The sequence below is a fragment of the Hordeum vulgare genome, chromosome 1H (genome assembly GCF_904849725.1).
Source record: "Hordeum vulgare subsp. vulgare chromosome 1H, MorexV3_pseudomolecules_assembly, whole genome shotgun sequence".
Classification (NCBI taxonomy): Eukaryota; Viridiplantae; Streptophyta; class Magnoliopsida; order Poales; family Poaceae; genus Hordeum; species Hordeum vulgare.
The window spans coordinates 491600002-491614922 of NC_058518.1; the positions used below are offsets into that span (position 1 = coordinate 491600002).

The 14921-nt window shown below is 39.0% G+C and overlaps 1 protein-coding gene across 1 annotated transcript; it reads left to right on the forward strand.

Annotated features, from left to right (window-relative positions):
• Nucleotides 1–1692: 1692 nt before the first annotated feature.
• LOC123418081 (enoyl-CoA delta isomerase 3-like) lies at nucleotides 1693–3053 on the forward strand. Its single transcript, XM_045106943.1, has 2 exons — nucleotides 1693–2071; nucleotides 2793–3053. Exon 1 carries the CDS (start codon nucleotides 1765–1767, stop codon nucleotides 2053–2055), a length of 291 nt encoding a protein of 96 aa, XP_044962878.1. The 5' UTR covers nucleotides 1693–1764; the 3' UTR covers nucleotides 2056–2071; nucleotides 2793–3053.
• Nucleotides 3054–14921: the final 11868 nt, after the last annotated feature.

Below are 14921 nucleotides of genomic sequence, written 5' to 3' on the forward strand. Positions count from 1 at the left end.
ACACTTGGTACACCATGTCACTGTGTATCTACCACACTGAAGCCTACCCTGTCGGGCAGAGCTAAACACGGCCGCCAACACTTTTCCTACAAACAATAGAAACTAATTGCAACTCCTGGACAGAGATCTAGGCGATTAATAAGCCGAGCAGGTTCATATTTCAGGGCCCAATGCATGGTAGTATCTTGTCTTGGATAACATACACATAACTCAATTCTTAAGGACGGTCCCAATGAGACAACCCTCCAGGTACTCCTACATGGCCTCTCATCGCTACCTTTACCAAATCGGAATCACACCTTTACTCTCACATTGTAGGACATGAACACAACCATTCCGATTCATCATCCAGATAGATCAAACCCAACACGACTCTAAGCATAGCAGGCATTGTAAGCAACCATGGATAAGTAAGCATCACTAGTAGAAAACGGGGCTTTGGTTCAGGCCTGGCCAGCCCATTAGTCCCGGTTCTTTATGAACCGGGACCCATGGGGAGCATTAGACCCGGTTCATGAGCCCAGGGGGCCGGCCGGGGCCTCGTGGGCATTGGTACCGGTTCGTCTGGACCCATTTGTCTCGGTTCTAGGCACGAACCGGGACCAATGGGCCGTGCTCCTGGCCCACATCCATTGGTACCGGTTCGTGCCTTGAACCGGTATAGAAGGGAGGGGCTTCTGCACATGAGGTGTTCGATGAAATGCCCGAGCCACATTAGTTAAGCTTTCTCCTCTCGAAGCTCGACCTCGGAGCTCCATTTTTCCCAAGATTTGTCTAGATTTAGCGGTCTGTCATGCCCCGTCCCCGTTTTCACCCCTCGGGCACGTCCGCAATGTCGTCTGCAAGCTCCTCCGCAGACAGTGAGGTAAGTCAATTTGGATTTTCCGTTGACATTGGATTTCCGGATTTCTCATCTAGGGTTTCACGGGATGGGCCGTAATATGTCCCTTTCTGGCTCGTAGGTGGATGGCTGCGGGATTGTGCAGTTCCAATCCGAGTTTTTCATTCCCAATCCAAGTGTCTACGGCCTTGAGGAGCACTCAAATCACCGTTGCCCGGGGCATGGGCTAATTCCTGCTCGTCGTGTTTCTTGGGTGGAGCAAGCACGGGAAGAAGGTTTTTGGGTTGTCCACTCGATGTAATTCCGCAAAACATCATTTGGTACTCCGTTTTCATCGATTTATTGCAAAGTTATGAATTTCACCTAATTATGTGAACTCTTATTTAACAGCTTCCTCATGAGTGTGATTGGGTTGTTTGGATTGACCCCCCTCCCACTGAGCTATTGGTGCAAGCTTTTGAGGAGCTCCATGGTGGCTTTGAACGTACACTACTAGGAAAAGGGCTATAGATAATATAGACACTAATGGTGCACCAGACAAGTGGTGCGCCACTACTATATAGCAGTGGCGCATCATGTGCAGGTGCGTCATTAGTGTGATGGACACTATGACGCACCACACACATGGTGCGCCACTACTAAAAACTTTTTTTCCAAAAGTACTAATGGCGCACCGGGGCAGAGTGCGCCATTACTAGTTTAACTAGTAATGACGCACCACTCACCCAATGCGCCACTACTGTAATTTTTTTTTTGCAAAACTACTAATGGCGCACCACCAGCTGGTGCTCCATTAGTAGTTTTGCAAAAGAAAAAAAAATCTCTCTGCTCCACCGCGACCGTGAAAAAGGAGACCAGACACCACACCAACGCAAACCCTCACCACTCTCTCCTTCGTCTCCCTCGCCGCCGGCGCCGCTCCCATGCTCCGGCTGCGAAGCTCCATCCTCGCCCATCTCCTCTCTTCCTCTCCGGCTGCGAAGCACCGCGCGCCCGAGGCCAAGGAGATGGGCATCGTCGACGTCGTCTGCCCCGGCGCGACCGAGACCGCCGCCGAGGCCCTCAAGCTCATCGAGCAGCTCGCCGCCAGGAAGTGGGACGGCGCCGTGTACGCGTCGATTAGGATGTCCATGTTCCCCGATGCGTGCAGGGCCGTTGGGATCGCCGTCGAGAGCGACGAGGAGAAGGGCAGGCACTTCGCCTCCAGGCTCTGATCAGGGGAGGTCGGAGGTCAGTCCTCACCTTCCTGCTGCTTTGCATCCCGTGTCTCTGTCTGTCTCTGATGTGTCCGAATTAGGGATTTGCTCAACGCTTGCTGAATAAGGGGAATTGTTGTTCTCTTTTTTACCGTACAATTTGCTGACAAAACATTATAAGTTCATCGCTGTTCATGCCGGATTGACAGATTGTGCTATTATAAGTTCTAACATTCCCATAGTACTTTGGATGATGTGCTATGTTGCACTAGCAATGCTCCCAGCGTAGATTCGTTCTGATCTGGCTGGTCATTCTTTGTAGCCCAGTCTCTGATGTGATTGTCTCCCTAGGTGTTTGCTGAACTTACTGACTAATGGAAATTGCTGTTCTCACAATCCAGTGCATAAAGATTTGTTTGTCAAGCTTTAGGGCTTTGGTTAACTATGTTGTCCTCTTACAACTTCTTTTGTTTTGGGAAGAGACAGATTCGTTTCTTTTGCTTCCTGTTATAAGCAGGCTACAGGGGCATTGGTTAACTATTCCAAATAGCAGTATAATTCTAATAAGATGGGAACTCCACTGTCATGTATATCTACACTCACAAACCATGTTGGAACACAAGGTCTTGTTGCTGCTCCAAGTTGTATTGTATGTTCATTCACTCTCCGCTGGCTCTGATGTGTTACTTTAAAGCGAGAAATTACAACTTCCTTCTTTTGTTATTTATAATTCTTGGATCCAATCTTTCTTCCAGGTTCTGAAACGACCTGCCTTTGTTCTGACAAAGTGTCTACGGAGCCTGATGTCTCTCTTGGCATTCTGTATCTGTACATGGATCAGCCAATGATGCTTTGTATGAAACATGCATTATATATATACTTTTGTAGGCTTTGTATTTTTTGTTACTTTGAAAGTGTGAAACAAATAGAATGCTTGTGTCTTACCGTTGGATTGGTTATTTTGTTGTTGCTGCAGTGAGATTCTCATTTGCAAAATCAACATATGAGTGAATTCATTTTGTTCTTTTGATATTTTCCTATTGGAAGCATGTTTTTGGTAGGACGATGTGGATTCAAATCCTGGTTTAGCTTAGGCGACTTACCTCATCCAAATGCTCCTGAGGTTCTATCCAAATCAAAATGTTATAATCCTTAAATAGCTAAATAAGCACGCACGGTTCCTCTAGTAAAGTGTAGATGGTTCCTCGGTGGTGGCCAGTCTCATCCGTGGTCTTGAGATTAGGCAAGCAGCCATCTTGGAGGACTTAGGAACTTGCACCTGCCGTTCTCCTTCGACTAGTTATCCCACACGATGCGCACACCAAGGAAGGGGTCACTGTTTCGAGCTCAAGCCCGTCCTGTTCATTGTCAGCTTGCAGCCGGCCACTCCTCCTTAACCTTGAGGGGCCACATAGAAATGTTGGGCCATGGCTATGCTCCATTTGCTCTCAGCAAAATGATACGAGTTGTATATCCTATGAGGTATGTGGCGTTCTTCGGGATTTGTCTCTGTATTTCAGTAACGCCAATGAAGCTTAAGGTGGAGGTACATAATTCAGTTTTCATTTGCTTTTGTTCTTGTGGTACAGTAGAACTGTTGTTGTTTAGCCTGTTAATTTTGTTGAGTTCCTCTCTTGAAATATAGCTAAACGCAGAAACAAGCACTCAGGTGTATCTGTACTGGCAAGATCTCTTTTCACACCATCTGGTCCAAAATCAAAAGTTGTTGTCTTCTCTGATGGACTTCAAGGCAACGGAAATGCAATAGGACACATGCAAGCTTCCTTGGGTACTCTGCACAAGACATACATGGCACATAATCAGCGTCGTATCATAGGTACATTACACCTCTACACAAAGCAAGTATTTACATTGCATAGCTTATTATCCGTCTTCTTGTAGCTTTATGTTATGTTTATTATGTATGGAAATCAATGTGTATTCAGAACCAGACATGTCATTTAGCTAGTTTACTAAATCCTCAATGTAGGCAGTATTAGCATATACATTGATGGTGACTTTTTCTTATCATTAATTCAATATAAGATATGGTGAAGTGAACTAACTGTCAATTTGCAAAAAGGTAGTCTTCGTTGCATTTCTCTTATTCTCTCGACTACTTAAAAGATGCATCTAAACATTTACTTCAAGAGAACTTCATGTTGTATTACCTTTTTGTTTGCAAGCTCATGTGGAACTTTTGTAGTTGATAATGATTTGACTAATCTTACATCTTTAAGCATAACCAGTGAGTCTGGTTATCATGTAGAGAGCAACTATTTACCACTGTCACCAAAGAACCTTATGAAATCTATTCATTTTACATCTTACATCTTTTGTTCTATTCATTTCACCGTAGATTTGGTAGCACTTTTACGTTGATACCATTGAACAAGATATTAAGTTTGTCATATACTGTAAGCTAAAAAGTGAACTCTCTTTTGTACTGTTGTTCTCATGGTCCACGGATGTCACGTAATCTTCATTATTTAGAGTGTTAAATTTGACATGTTAATGATTTCATCTTGTAGGTTGCCACGCGGATGCTCTTTGGACTACGATATGGACATGAAGGCATTTGTTTTAGTGCCAAATATTACTTACTAATGCCCGCAAAGTACCGTTGTGTATTATATTTGATATGGAGCTATGTATGTATGGATGCTATGGAACTATATGTATATATGGATGCTATGAAATTTGGATGTATGGATGCTATGGAATTTTGATATATGGATCATGAAATTTGTTATGCAACTTTGCATATATGTTATGTGTTGTGGATCAGTAAAACTATTGGGCACATATTATGTATTATATATTTGATATATATGTTATGTGCTGTTGAATTTGTGGTTTTGAAACAAAATATATATATGCCAGAATCTTGGATGTCATGGGGTTCTCAGCAAATATTTCATACTAGTGGCGCACCACTTAGCACTTTAGTGGCGCACTGCAAAAAGCACACTAGTGGCGCATCGTCAACTAGTGCGCCATTATTAAGCCAAAGCACATGGGTAAATATGGCCCCCTGGGAGGCATACTAATGGAGCACCATGGGCTATACTAATGGCGCATTGCCTGGTGGGCCATTAGTATACCAGATACTAATGGCGCACCTGTGGTGCGCCATTAGTAAAAAATTCTAATGGTGTGATGCTAGTGGCGCATCTGTAGTGCGCCATTAGTAGCCAAAATAGGTGCGCCACTAGCAGGCCTTTTCCTAGTAGTGGTAGTTGGATCAAAGCTAGTAGGATGGAGAAGATTATGGATCAGAACAATGAAAACAAGAAAATGCAATTGAAGTTGAAGAAAAGGAATGAGCTCATGGAAACAATGAGTTTTCTCTTTGTTCTTGACATCAGCATTGTGGCTAGTTTAGTTTCTATTTGGTCTAAGCAAGCCAATTAAGTGGCATAGTGTGTGTTATGTTTCTGCTAATGTGTTGTGCCCTAGATGTAATTCTATCATTTGTGCACTGTTGTGAACTTGAGCAAATGTAATGTTGTGCCCTAGATGTAATGGATATCATGTGTTGTGTTAAAACTGTCACCAATGCCTGGTAGTTCAACACAGAATGATAGCAAAAGGTGCAATTTTGAGCACCTAGCAAGATATTTAGGGGAAAAAGTGAGCAATCATATGATTCCACAACACACTCCAGCATTAAAGAGAATAGATTCCACAACATGATCAATTCATCTAACATTAAACAGCAGTTCAAAATCAGCATTAAACGGCAGTTCACACTCCAGCATTACAAACCAACAGTTGTTTGACAACATCTAACATTTAACAGAACAGATCCACAACATGATCAATTCAGTTTGCCCATCTTGCTCCTTGTGTTGGCTGCAGGATTAGCAGCCTTGCTCCTTGTGTTTACAGTTGATTGCATGCCGCCTTTTGCCTTCTTCTGTGGTGAACCCCACTTTGTACCTCTTGTAGCTGGCCTTTTGTAATTCTTCTTTGGGCTGAGAAACATGAACACAATCAAGATCACAGTTCATTTCAAATGCTTTTCAATTTCATGGTCTTATAGCTCAAAATAATCAGTAAATGCATGAAAAATAACAAATGAAGTGAGAAAGGGTTGCAAATTGATGATGTGGCTTTGAATGGTGCGTTTTGTACACAGAAAAACTATGGAGTCAAAATAAGTTCAAAAATACGAAATCCCTTTGTAACAGACGAGTTTCCGAATGAAACCCTGATACTTCGAAAGAGATTGTCCATTTTGTACACGAAGTGCAACCAGTTTCTGCCGTAACCCTCTTAACTTTCTTTAACATGCTATGTGGATGAAATGATGATACCATGCCAACTTGCAACCTTTTCAGAGTTCATTTCAAATGCTTTTCAATTTCATGGTCTTATAGCTCAAAATAACCAGTAAATGCATGAAAAATAACAAATGAAGTCAGGAAGGGTTGTAAATTGATGATGTGGCTTTGAATGGTGCATTTTGAACACAGAAAAACTATGGAGTTCAAATAAGTTCAAAAAATGAAATCTCGTTGTAACAGACGAGTTTCCGTATTAAACCCTGATAGTTCGAAAGAGATTGTCCGTTTTGTACACGAAGTGCATCCAGTATTTTCCGTAACCCTCTCAACTTTCTCGCACATGCTATGTGGGTGAAATGATGATACGATGTCAAGTTGGAACCTTTTCAGAGTTCATTTCAAATGCTTTTCAATGTCATGGTGTTATAGCTCAAAATAATCAGTAAATGCATGAAAAATAACAAATGAAGTCAGAAAGAGTTGTAAATTGATGATGTGGCTTTCAATGGTGCATTTTGTACACAGAAAAACTATGGAGTTCAAATAAGTTCAAAAAAAATCAAACCCTTTGTAACAGACGAGTTTCCGTATGAAATCCTCATACTTCAAAACAGCTTGTCCGTTTTTACACGAAGTGCATCCAGTTTTTGCCGTAACCCTCTCAACTTTCTTGCACATGCTATGTGGATGAAATGATGATACCATGCCAACTTGCAACCTTTTCAGAGTTCATTACAAATGCTTTTCAATTTCATGGTCTTATAGCTCAAAATTACCACTAAAGGCATGAAATATAACAAATGAAGTCAGAAAGGGTTGTAAATTGATGATGTGGCTTTGAATGGTGCATTTTGAACACAGAAAAACTATGGAGTTTAAATAAGTTCAAAAAATGAAATCTCGTTGTAACAGACGAGTTTCCGTATGAAACCCTGATACTTCGAAAGAGATTGTTCGTTTTGTACACGAAGTGCATCCAGTATTTGCCGTAACCCTCTCAACTTTCTCGCAGATGCTATGAGGGTGAAATGATGATACGATGCAAGTTGGAACCTTTTCAGAGTTCATTTCAAATGCTTTTCAATTTCATGGTCTTATAGCTCAAAATAATCAGTAAATGCATGAAAAATAACAAATGAAGTGAGAAAGGGTTGTAAATTGATGATGTGGCTTTCAATGGTGCATTTTGAACACACAAAAACTATGGAGTTCAAATAAGTTCAATAAAAATAAAATCCCTTTGTAACAGACTAGTTTCTGTATGAAACCCTGATACTTCGAAACAGCTTGTCCGTTTTGTACATGAAGTGCATCCAGTTTTTGCTGTAACCCTCTCAACTTTCTCGCACATGCTATGTGGGTGAAATGATGATACCATGCCTACTTGGAACCTTTTCAGAGTTCATTTCAAATGCTTTTCAATTTCATGATCTTATAGCTCAAAATAATCAGTAACTGCATGAAAAATAACAAATGAAGTCACAAAAGGTTGTAAATTGATAATGTGGCTTTGAATGGTGCATTTTGAACACGGAAAAACTATGGAGTTCAAATAAGCTCAAAAATGAAATCCCTTTGTAACAGACGAATTTCCGTATAAAACCTTGATACTTCGAAAGAGATTGTCCGTTTTTTACACGAAGTGCATCCAATTTTTGCCGTCACCCTCTCAACTTTCTCGCACATGCTATGTGGGGGAAATTATGATACCATGCCAACTTGGAACCTTTTCAGAGTTCATTTCAAATGCTTTTGAATTTTATGGTCTTATAGCTCAAAATAATCAGTAAATGCATGAAAACTAACAAATGAAGTTAGAAAGGGTTGTAAATTGATGATGTGGCTTTGAATGATGCATTTTGAACACAGAAAAATTATGGAGTTCAAATAAGTTCAAAAGAATGAAATCCCTTTGTAACGAAAGAGTTTCTGTATGAGACCCTGATACTTCGAACGAGATTGTTTGTTTTGCACACGAAGTGCATCCAGCTTTTGCCGTAACCCTCTCAACTTTCTTGCACATGCTATGTGGGTGAAATGATGATACCATGCCAACTTGGAACCTTTTCAGAGTTCATTTCATATGCTTTTCAATTTCATGGTCTTATAGTTCAAAATAATCAGTAAATGCATGAAAAATAACAAACGAAGTCAGAAAGGGTTGTAAATTGATGAGGTGGCTTTGAATGGTGCAATTTGAACACAAAAAAACTATGGAGTTCAAATAAGTTCAAAAAAATGAAATCCCGTTATAACAGACGAGTTTCCGTATGAGACCCTAATACTTCGAAAGAGATTGTCCGTTTTGTACACGAAGTGCTTCCAGTTTTTGCCGTAACCCTCTCAACTTTCTCGCACATGCTATGTCGGTGAAATCATGATACCATGCCAAGTTGGAACCTTTTCAGAGTTCATTTCAAATGCTTTTCAATTTCATGGTGTTATAGCTCAAAATAATCAGTAAATGCATGAAAAATAACAAATGAAGTCAGAAAGGGTTGTAAATTGATGATGTGGCTTTGAATGGTGCATTTTGTACACAGAAAAACTATGGAGTCAAAATAAGTTAAAAAAACCAAATCCCTTTGTAACAGACGAGTTTCCGAATGAAACCGTGATACTTCGAAAGAGATTGTCCTTTTTGTACACGAAGTGCAACCAGTTTTTGCCGTAACCCTCTCAACTTTCTTGCACATGCTATGTGGATGAAATGATGATATCATGCCAACTTGCAACCTTTTGAGAGTTCATTTCAAATGCTTTTCAATTTCATGGTCTTATAGCTCAAAATAACCAGTAAATGCATGAAAAATAACAAATGAAGTCAGGAAGGGTTGTAAATTGATGATGTGGCTTTGAATGGTGCATTTTGAACACAGAAAAACTATGGAGTTCAAATAAGTTCAAAAAATGAAATCTCGTTGTAACAGACGAGTTTCCGTATTAAACCCTGATACTTCGAAAGAGATTGTCCGTTTTGTACACGAAGTGCATCCAGTATTTTCCGTAACCCTCTCAACTTTCTCGCACATGCTATGTGGGTGAAATGATGATACGATGCCAAGTTGGAACCTTTTCAGAGTTCATTTCAAATGCTTTTCAATGTCATGGTCTTATAGCTCAAAATAATCAGTAAATGCATGAAAAATAACAAATGAAGTCAGAAAGGGTTGTAAGTTGATGATGTGGCTTTCAATGGTGCATTTTGTACACAGAAAAACTATGGAGTTCAAATAAGTTCAAAAAAAATCAAACCCTTTGTAACAGACGAGTTTCCGTATGAAACCCTCATACTTCGAAACAGCTTGTCCGTTTTTACACGAAGTGCATCCAGTTTTTGCCGTAACCCTCTCAACTTTCTTGCACATGCTATGTGGATGAAATGATGATACCATGCCAACTTGCAACCTTTTCAGAGTTCATTGCAAATGCTTTTCAATTTCATGGTCTTATAGCTCAAAATAACCACTAAAGGCATGAAAAATAACAAATGATGTCAGAAAGGGTTGTAAATTGATGATGTGGCGTTGACTGGTGCATTTTGAACACAGAAAAACTATGGAGTTCAAATAAGTTCAAAAAATCAAATCTCGTTGTAACAGACGAGTTACCGTATGAAACCCTGATACTTCGAAAGAGATTGTCCGTTTTGTACACGAAGTGCATCCAGTATTTGCCGTAACCCTCTCAACTTTCTCGCACATGCTATGTGGGTGAAATGATGATACGATGCCAAGTTGGAACCTTTTCAGAGTTCATTTCAAATGCTTTTCAATTTCATGGTCTTATAGCTCAAAATAATCAGTAAATGCATGAAAACTAACAAATGAAGTCAGAAAGGGTTGTAAATTGATGATGTGGCTTTCAATGGTGCATTTTGAACACAGAAAAACTATGGAGTTCAAATAAGTTCAAAAAAATGAAATCCATTTGTAACAGACGAGTATCCGTATGAAACCCTGATACTTCGAAACAGCTTATCCGTTTTTTACATTAAGTGCATCCAGTTTTTGCCGTAACCCTCTCAACTTTCTCGCACATGCTATGTGGGTGAAATGATGATACCATGCCAACTTGGAACATTTTCAGAGTTCATTTCATATGCTTTTCAATTTCATGGTCTTATAGCTCAAAATAATAAGTAAATGCATGAAAACTAACAAATGAAGTCAGAAAGGGTTGTAAATTGATGATGTGGCTTTGAATGGTGCATTTTGAACAAACAAAAACTATGGAGTTTAAATAAGTTCGAAAGAATGAAATCCCTTTGTAACAGACGAGTTTCCGTATGAAACCCTCATACTTCGAAAGAGATTGTCCGTTTTGTACACGAAGTGCATCCAGTTTTTGCCGTAACCCTCTCAACTTTCTCGCACATGCTATGTGGGTGAAATGATGATACCATGCCAACTTGGAACCTTTTCAGAGTTCATTTCAAATGCTTTTCAATTTGATGGTCTTATAGCTCAAAATAATTAGTAAATGCATGAAAAATAACAAATGAAGTCGGAAAGGGTTGTAAATTGATGATGTGGCTTTGAATGGTGCATTTTGTACACAGAAAAACTACGGAGTCAAAATAAGTTCAAAAAACGAAATCCCTTTGTAAGAGACGAGTTTCCGAATGAAACCGTGATACTTCGAAAGAGATTGTCCGTTTTGTACACGAAGTGCAACCAGTTTTTGCCATAACCATCTCAACTTTCTTGCACATGCTATGTGGATGAAATTATGATACCATGCCAACTTGCAACCTTTTCAGAGTTCATTTCAAATGCTTTTCAATTTCATGGTCTTATAGCTCAAAATAACCAGTAAATGCATGAAAAATAACAAATGAAGTCACGAAGGGTTGTAAATTGATGATGTGGCTTTGAATGGTGCATTTTGAACACAGAAAAACTATGGAGTTCAAATAAGTTCAAAAAATGAAATCTCGTTGTAACAGGCGAGTTTCCGTATTAAACCCTAATACTTCGAAAGAGATTATCCGTTTTGTACACGAAGTGCATCCAGTATTTTCCGTAACCCTCTCAACTTTCTCGCACATGCTATGTGGGTGAAACGATGATACGATGCCAAGTTGGAACCTTTTCAGAGTTCATTTCAAATGCTTTTCAATGTCATGGTCTTATAGCTCAAAATAATCAGTAAATGCATGAAAAATAACAAATGAAGTCAGAAAGGGTTGTAAATTGATGATGTGGCTTTCAATGGTGCATTTTGAACACAGAAAAACTATGGAGTTCAAATAAGTTCAAAAAAATGAAATCCCTTTGTAACACACGAGTATCCGTATGAAACCCTGATACTTCGAAACAGCTTGTCCGTTTTGTACACGACGTGCATCCAGTTTTTGCTGTAACCCTCTCAACTTTCTCGCACATGCTATGTGGGGGAAATTATGATACCATGCCAACTTGGAACCTTTTCAGAGTTCATTTCAAATGCTTTTGAATTTTATGGTCTTATAGCTCAAAATAATCAGTAAATGCATGAAAATTAACAAATGAAGTTAGAAAGGGTTGTAAATGGATGATGTGGCTTTGAATGGTGCATTTTGAACACAGAAAAATTATGGAGTTCAAATAAGTTCAAAAGAATGAAATCCCTCTGTAACAGACGAGTTTCTGTATGAGACCCTGATACTTCGAACGAGATTGTCTGTTTTGTACACGAAGTGCATCCAGCTTTTGCCGTAACCCTCTCAACTTTCTTGCACATGCTATGTGGGTGAAATGATGATACCATGCCAACTTGGAACCTTTTCAGAGTTCATTTCATATGCTTTTCAATTTCATGGTCTTATAGTTCAAAATAATCAGTAAATGCATGAAAAATAACAAACGAAGTCAGAAAGGGTTGTAAATTGATGATGTGGCTTTGAATGGTGCAATTTGAACACAGAAAAACTATGGAGTTCAAATAAGTTCAAAAAAATGAAATCCCGTTATAACAGACGAGTTTCCGTATGAGACCCCGATACTTCGAAAGAGATTGTCCGTTTTGTACACCAAGTGCTTCCAGTTTTTGCCGTAACCCTCTCAACTTTCTCGCACATGCTATGTGGGTGAAATCATGATACCATGCCAAGTTGAAACCTTTTCAGAGTTCATTTCAAATGCTTTTCAATTTCATGGTCTTATAGCTCAAAATAATGAGTAAATGCATGAAAAATAACAAATGAAGTCACAAAGGGTTTCAAATTGATGATGTGGCTTTTGAACACAGAAAAACTATGGAGTTCAAATAAGTTCAAAAGAATGAAATCCCTTTGTAACACACGAGTTTCCGTATGAAACCCTCAAACTTCGAAAGAGATTGTCCGTTTTTTACACCAAGTGCATCCAGTTTTTGCCGTAACCCTCTCAACTTTCTCGTACATGCTATGTGGGTGAAATGATGATACCATGCCAAGTTGGAACCTTTACAGAGTTCATTTCAAATGCTTTTCAATTTCATGGTCTTATAGCTCAAAATAATCAGTAAATGCATGAAAAATAACAAATGAAGTCAGAAAGGGTTCTAAATTGATGATGTGGCCTTGAATGGTGCATTTTGTACACAGAAAAAGTATGGAGTCAAAATAAGTTCAAAAAAACCGAAATCCCTTTGTAACAGACGAGTTTCCGAATGAAACCCTGATACTTCGAAAGAGATTGTCGGTTTTGTACACGAAGTGCGACCAGTTTTTGTCGTAACCCTGTCAACTTTCTTGCACATGCTATGTGGATGAAATGATGATACCATGCCAACTTGCAACCTTTTCAGAGTTCATTTCAAATGCTTTTCAATTTCATGGTCTTGTAGCTCAAAATAACCAGTAAATGCATGAAAAATAACAAATGAAGTCAGGAAGGGTTGTAAATTGATGATGTGGCTTTGAATGGTGCATTTTGAACACAGAAAAACTATGGAGTTCAAATAAGTTCAAAAAATGAAATCTCGTTGTAACAGACGAGTTTCCGTATTAAACCCTGATACTTCGAAAGAGATTGTCCGTTTTGTACACGAAGTGCATCCAGTATTTTCCGTAACCCTCTCAACTTTCTCGCACATGCTATGTGGGTGAAATGATGATACGATGCCAAGTTGGAACCTTTTCAGAGTTCATTTCAAATGCTTTTCAATGTCATGGTCTTATAGCTCAAAATAATCAGTAAATGCATGAAAAATAACAAATGAAGTCAGAAAGGGTTGTAAATTGATGATGTGGCTTTCAATCGTGCATTTTGAACACAGAAAAACTATGGAGTTCAAATAAGTTCAAAAAAATGAAATCCCTTTGTAACACACGAGTATCCGTATGAAACCCTGATACTTCGAAACAGCTTGTCCGTTTTGTACACGACGTGCATCCAATTTTTGCTGTAACCCTCTCAACTTTCTCGCACATGCTATGTGGGTGAAATGATGATACCATGCCAACTAGGAACCTTTTCAGAGTTCATTTCAAATGCTTTTCAATTTCATGGTCTTATAGCTCAAAATAATCAATAAATGCATGTAAAATAACAAATGAAGTCACAAAGGGTTGTAAATTGATAATGTGGCTTTGAATGGTGCATTTTGAACACGGAAAAACTATGGAGTTCAAATAAGCTCAAAAAATGAAATCCCTTTGTAAGAGACGAATTTCCGTTTGAAACCCTGATACTTCGAAAGAGATTGTCCGTTTTTTACACGAAGTGCATCCAGTTTTTGCCGTAACCCTCTCAACTTTCTCGCACATGCTCTGTGGGGGAAATTATGATACCATGCCAACTTGGAACCTTTTCAGACTTCATTTCAAATGCTTTTGAGTTTTATGGTCTTATAGCTCAAAATAATCAGTAAATGCATGAAAACTAACAAATGAAGTTAGAAAGGGTTGTAAATGGATGATGTGGCTTTGAATGGTGCATTTTGAACACAGAAAAATTATGGAGTTCAAATAAGTTCAAAAGAATGAAATCCCTTTGTAACAGACGAGTTTCTGTATGAGACCCTGATACTTCGAACGAGATTGTCCGTTTTGTACACGAAGTGCATCTAGCTTTTGTCGTAACCCTCTCAACTTTCTTGCACATGCTATGTGGGTGAAATGATGATACCATGCCAACTTGGAACCTTTTCAGAGTTCATTTCATATGCTTTTCAATTTCATGGTCTTATAGTTCAAAATAATCAGTAAATGCATGAAAAATAACAAACGAAGTCAGAAAGGGTTGTAAATTGATGATGTGGCTTTGAATGGTGCAATTTGAACACAGAAAAACTATGGAGTTCAAATAAGTTCAAAAAAATGAAATCCCGTTATAACAGACGAGTTTCCGTATGAGACCCTGATACTTCAAAAGAGATTGTCCGTTTTGTACACCAAGTGCTTCCAGTTTTTGCCGTAACCCTCTCAACTTTCTCGCACATGCTATGTGGGTGAAATCATGATACCATGCCAAGTTGGAACCTTTTCAGAGTTCATTTCAAATGCTTTTCAATTTCATGGTCTTGTAGCTCAAAATAATCAGTAAATGCATGAAAAATAACAAATGAAGTCACAAAGGGTTGCAAATTGATGATGTGGCTTTTGAACACAGAAAAACTATGGAGTTCAAA

What these genes read in the sequence shown, in the direction of transcription:
- LOC123418081 (XM_045106943.1), top strand. Translation starts at nt 1,765, where the DNA reads ATGCTCCGGCTGCGAAGCTCCATCCTCGCCCATCTCCTCTCTTCCTCT.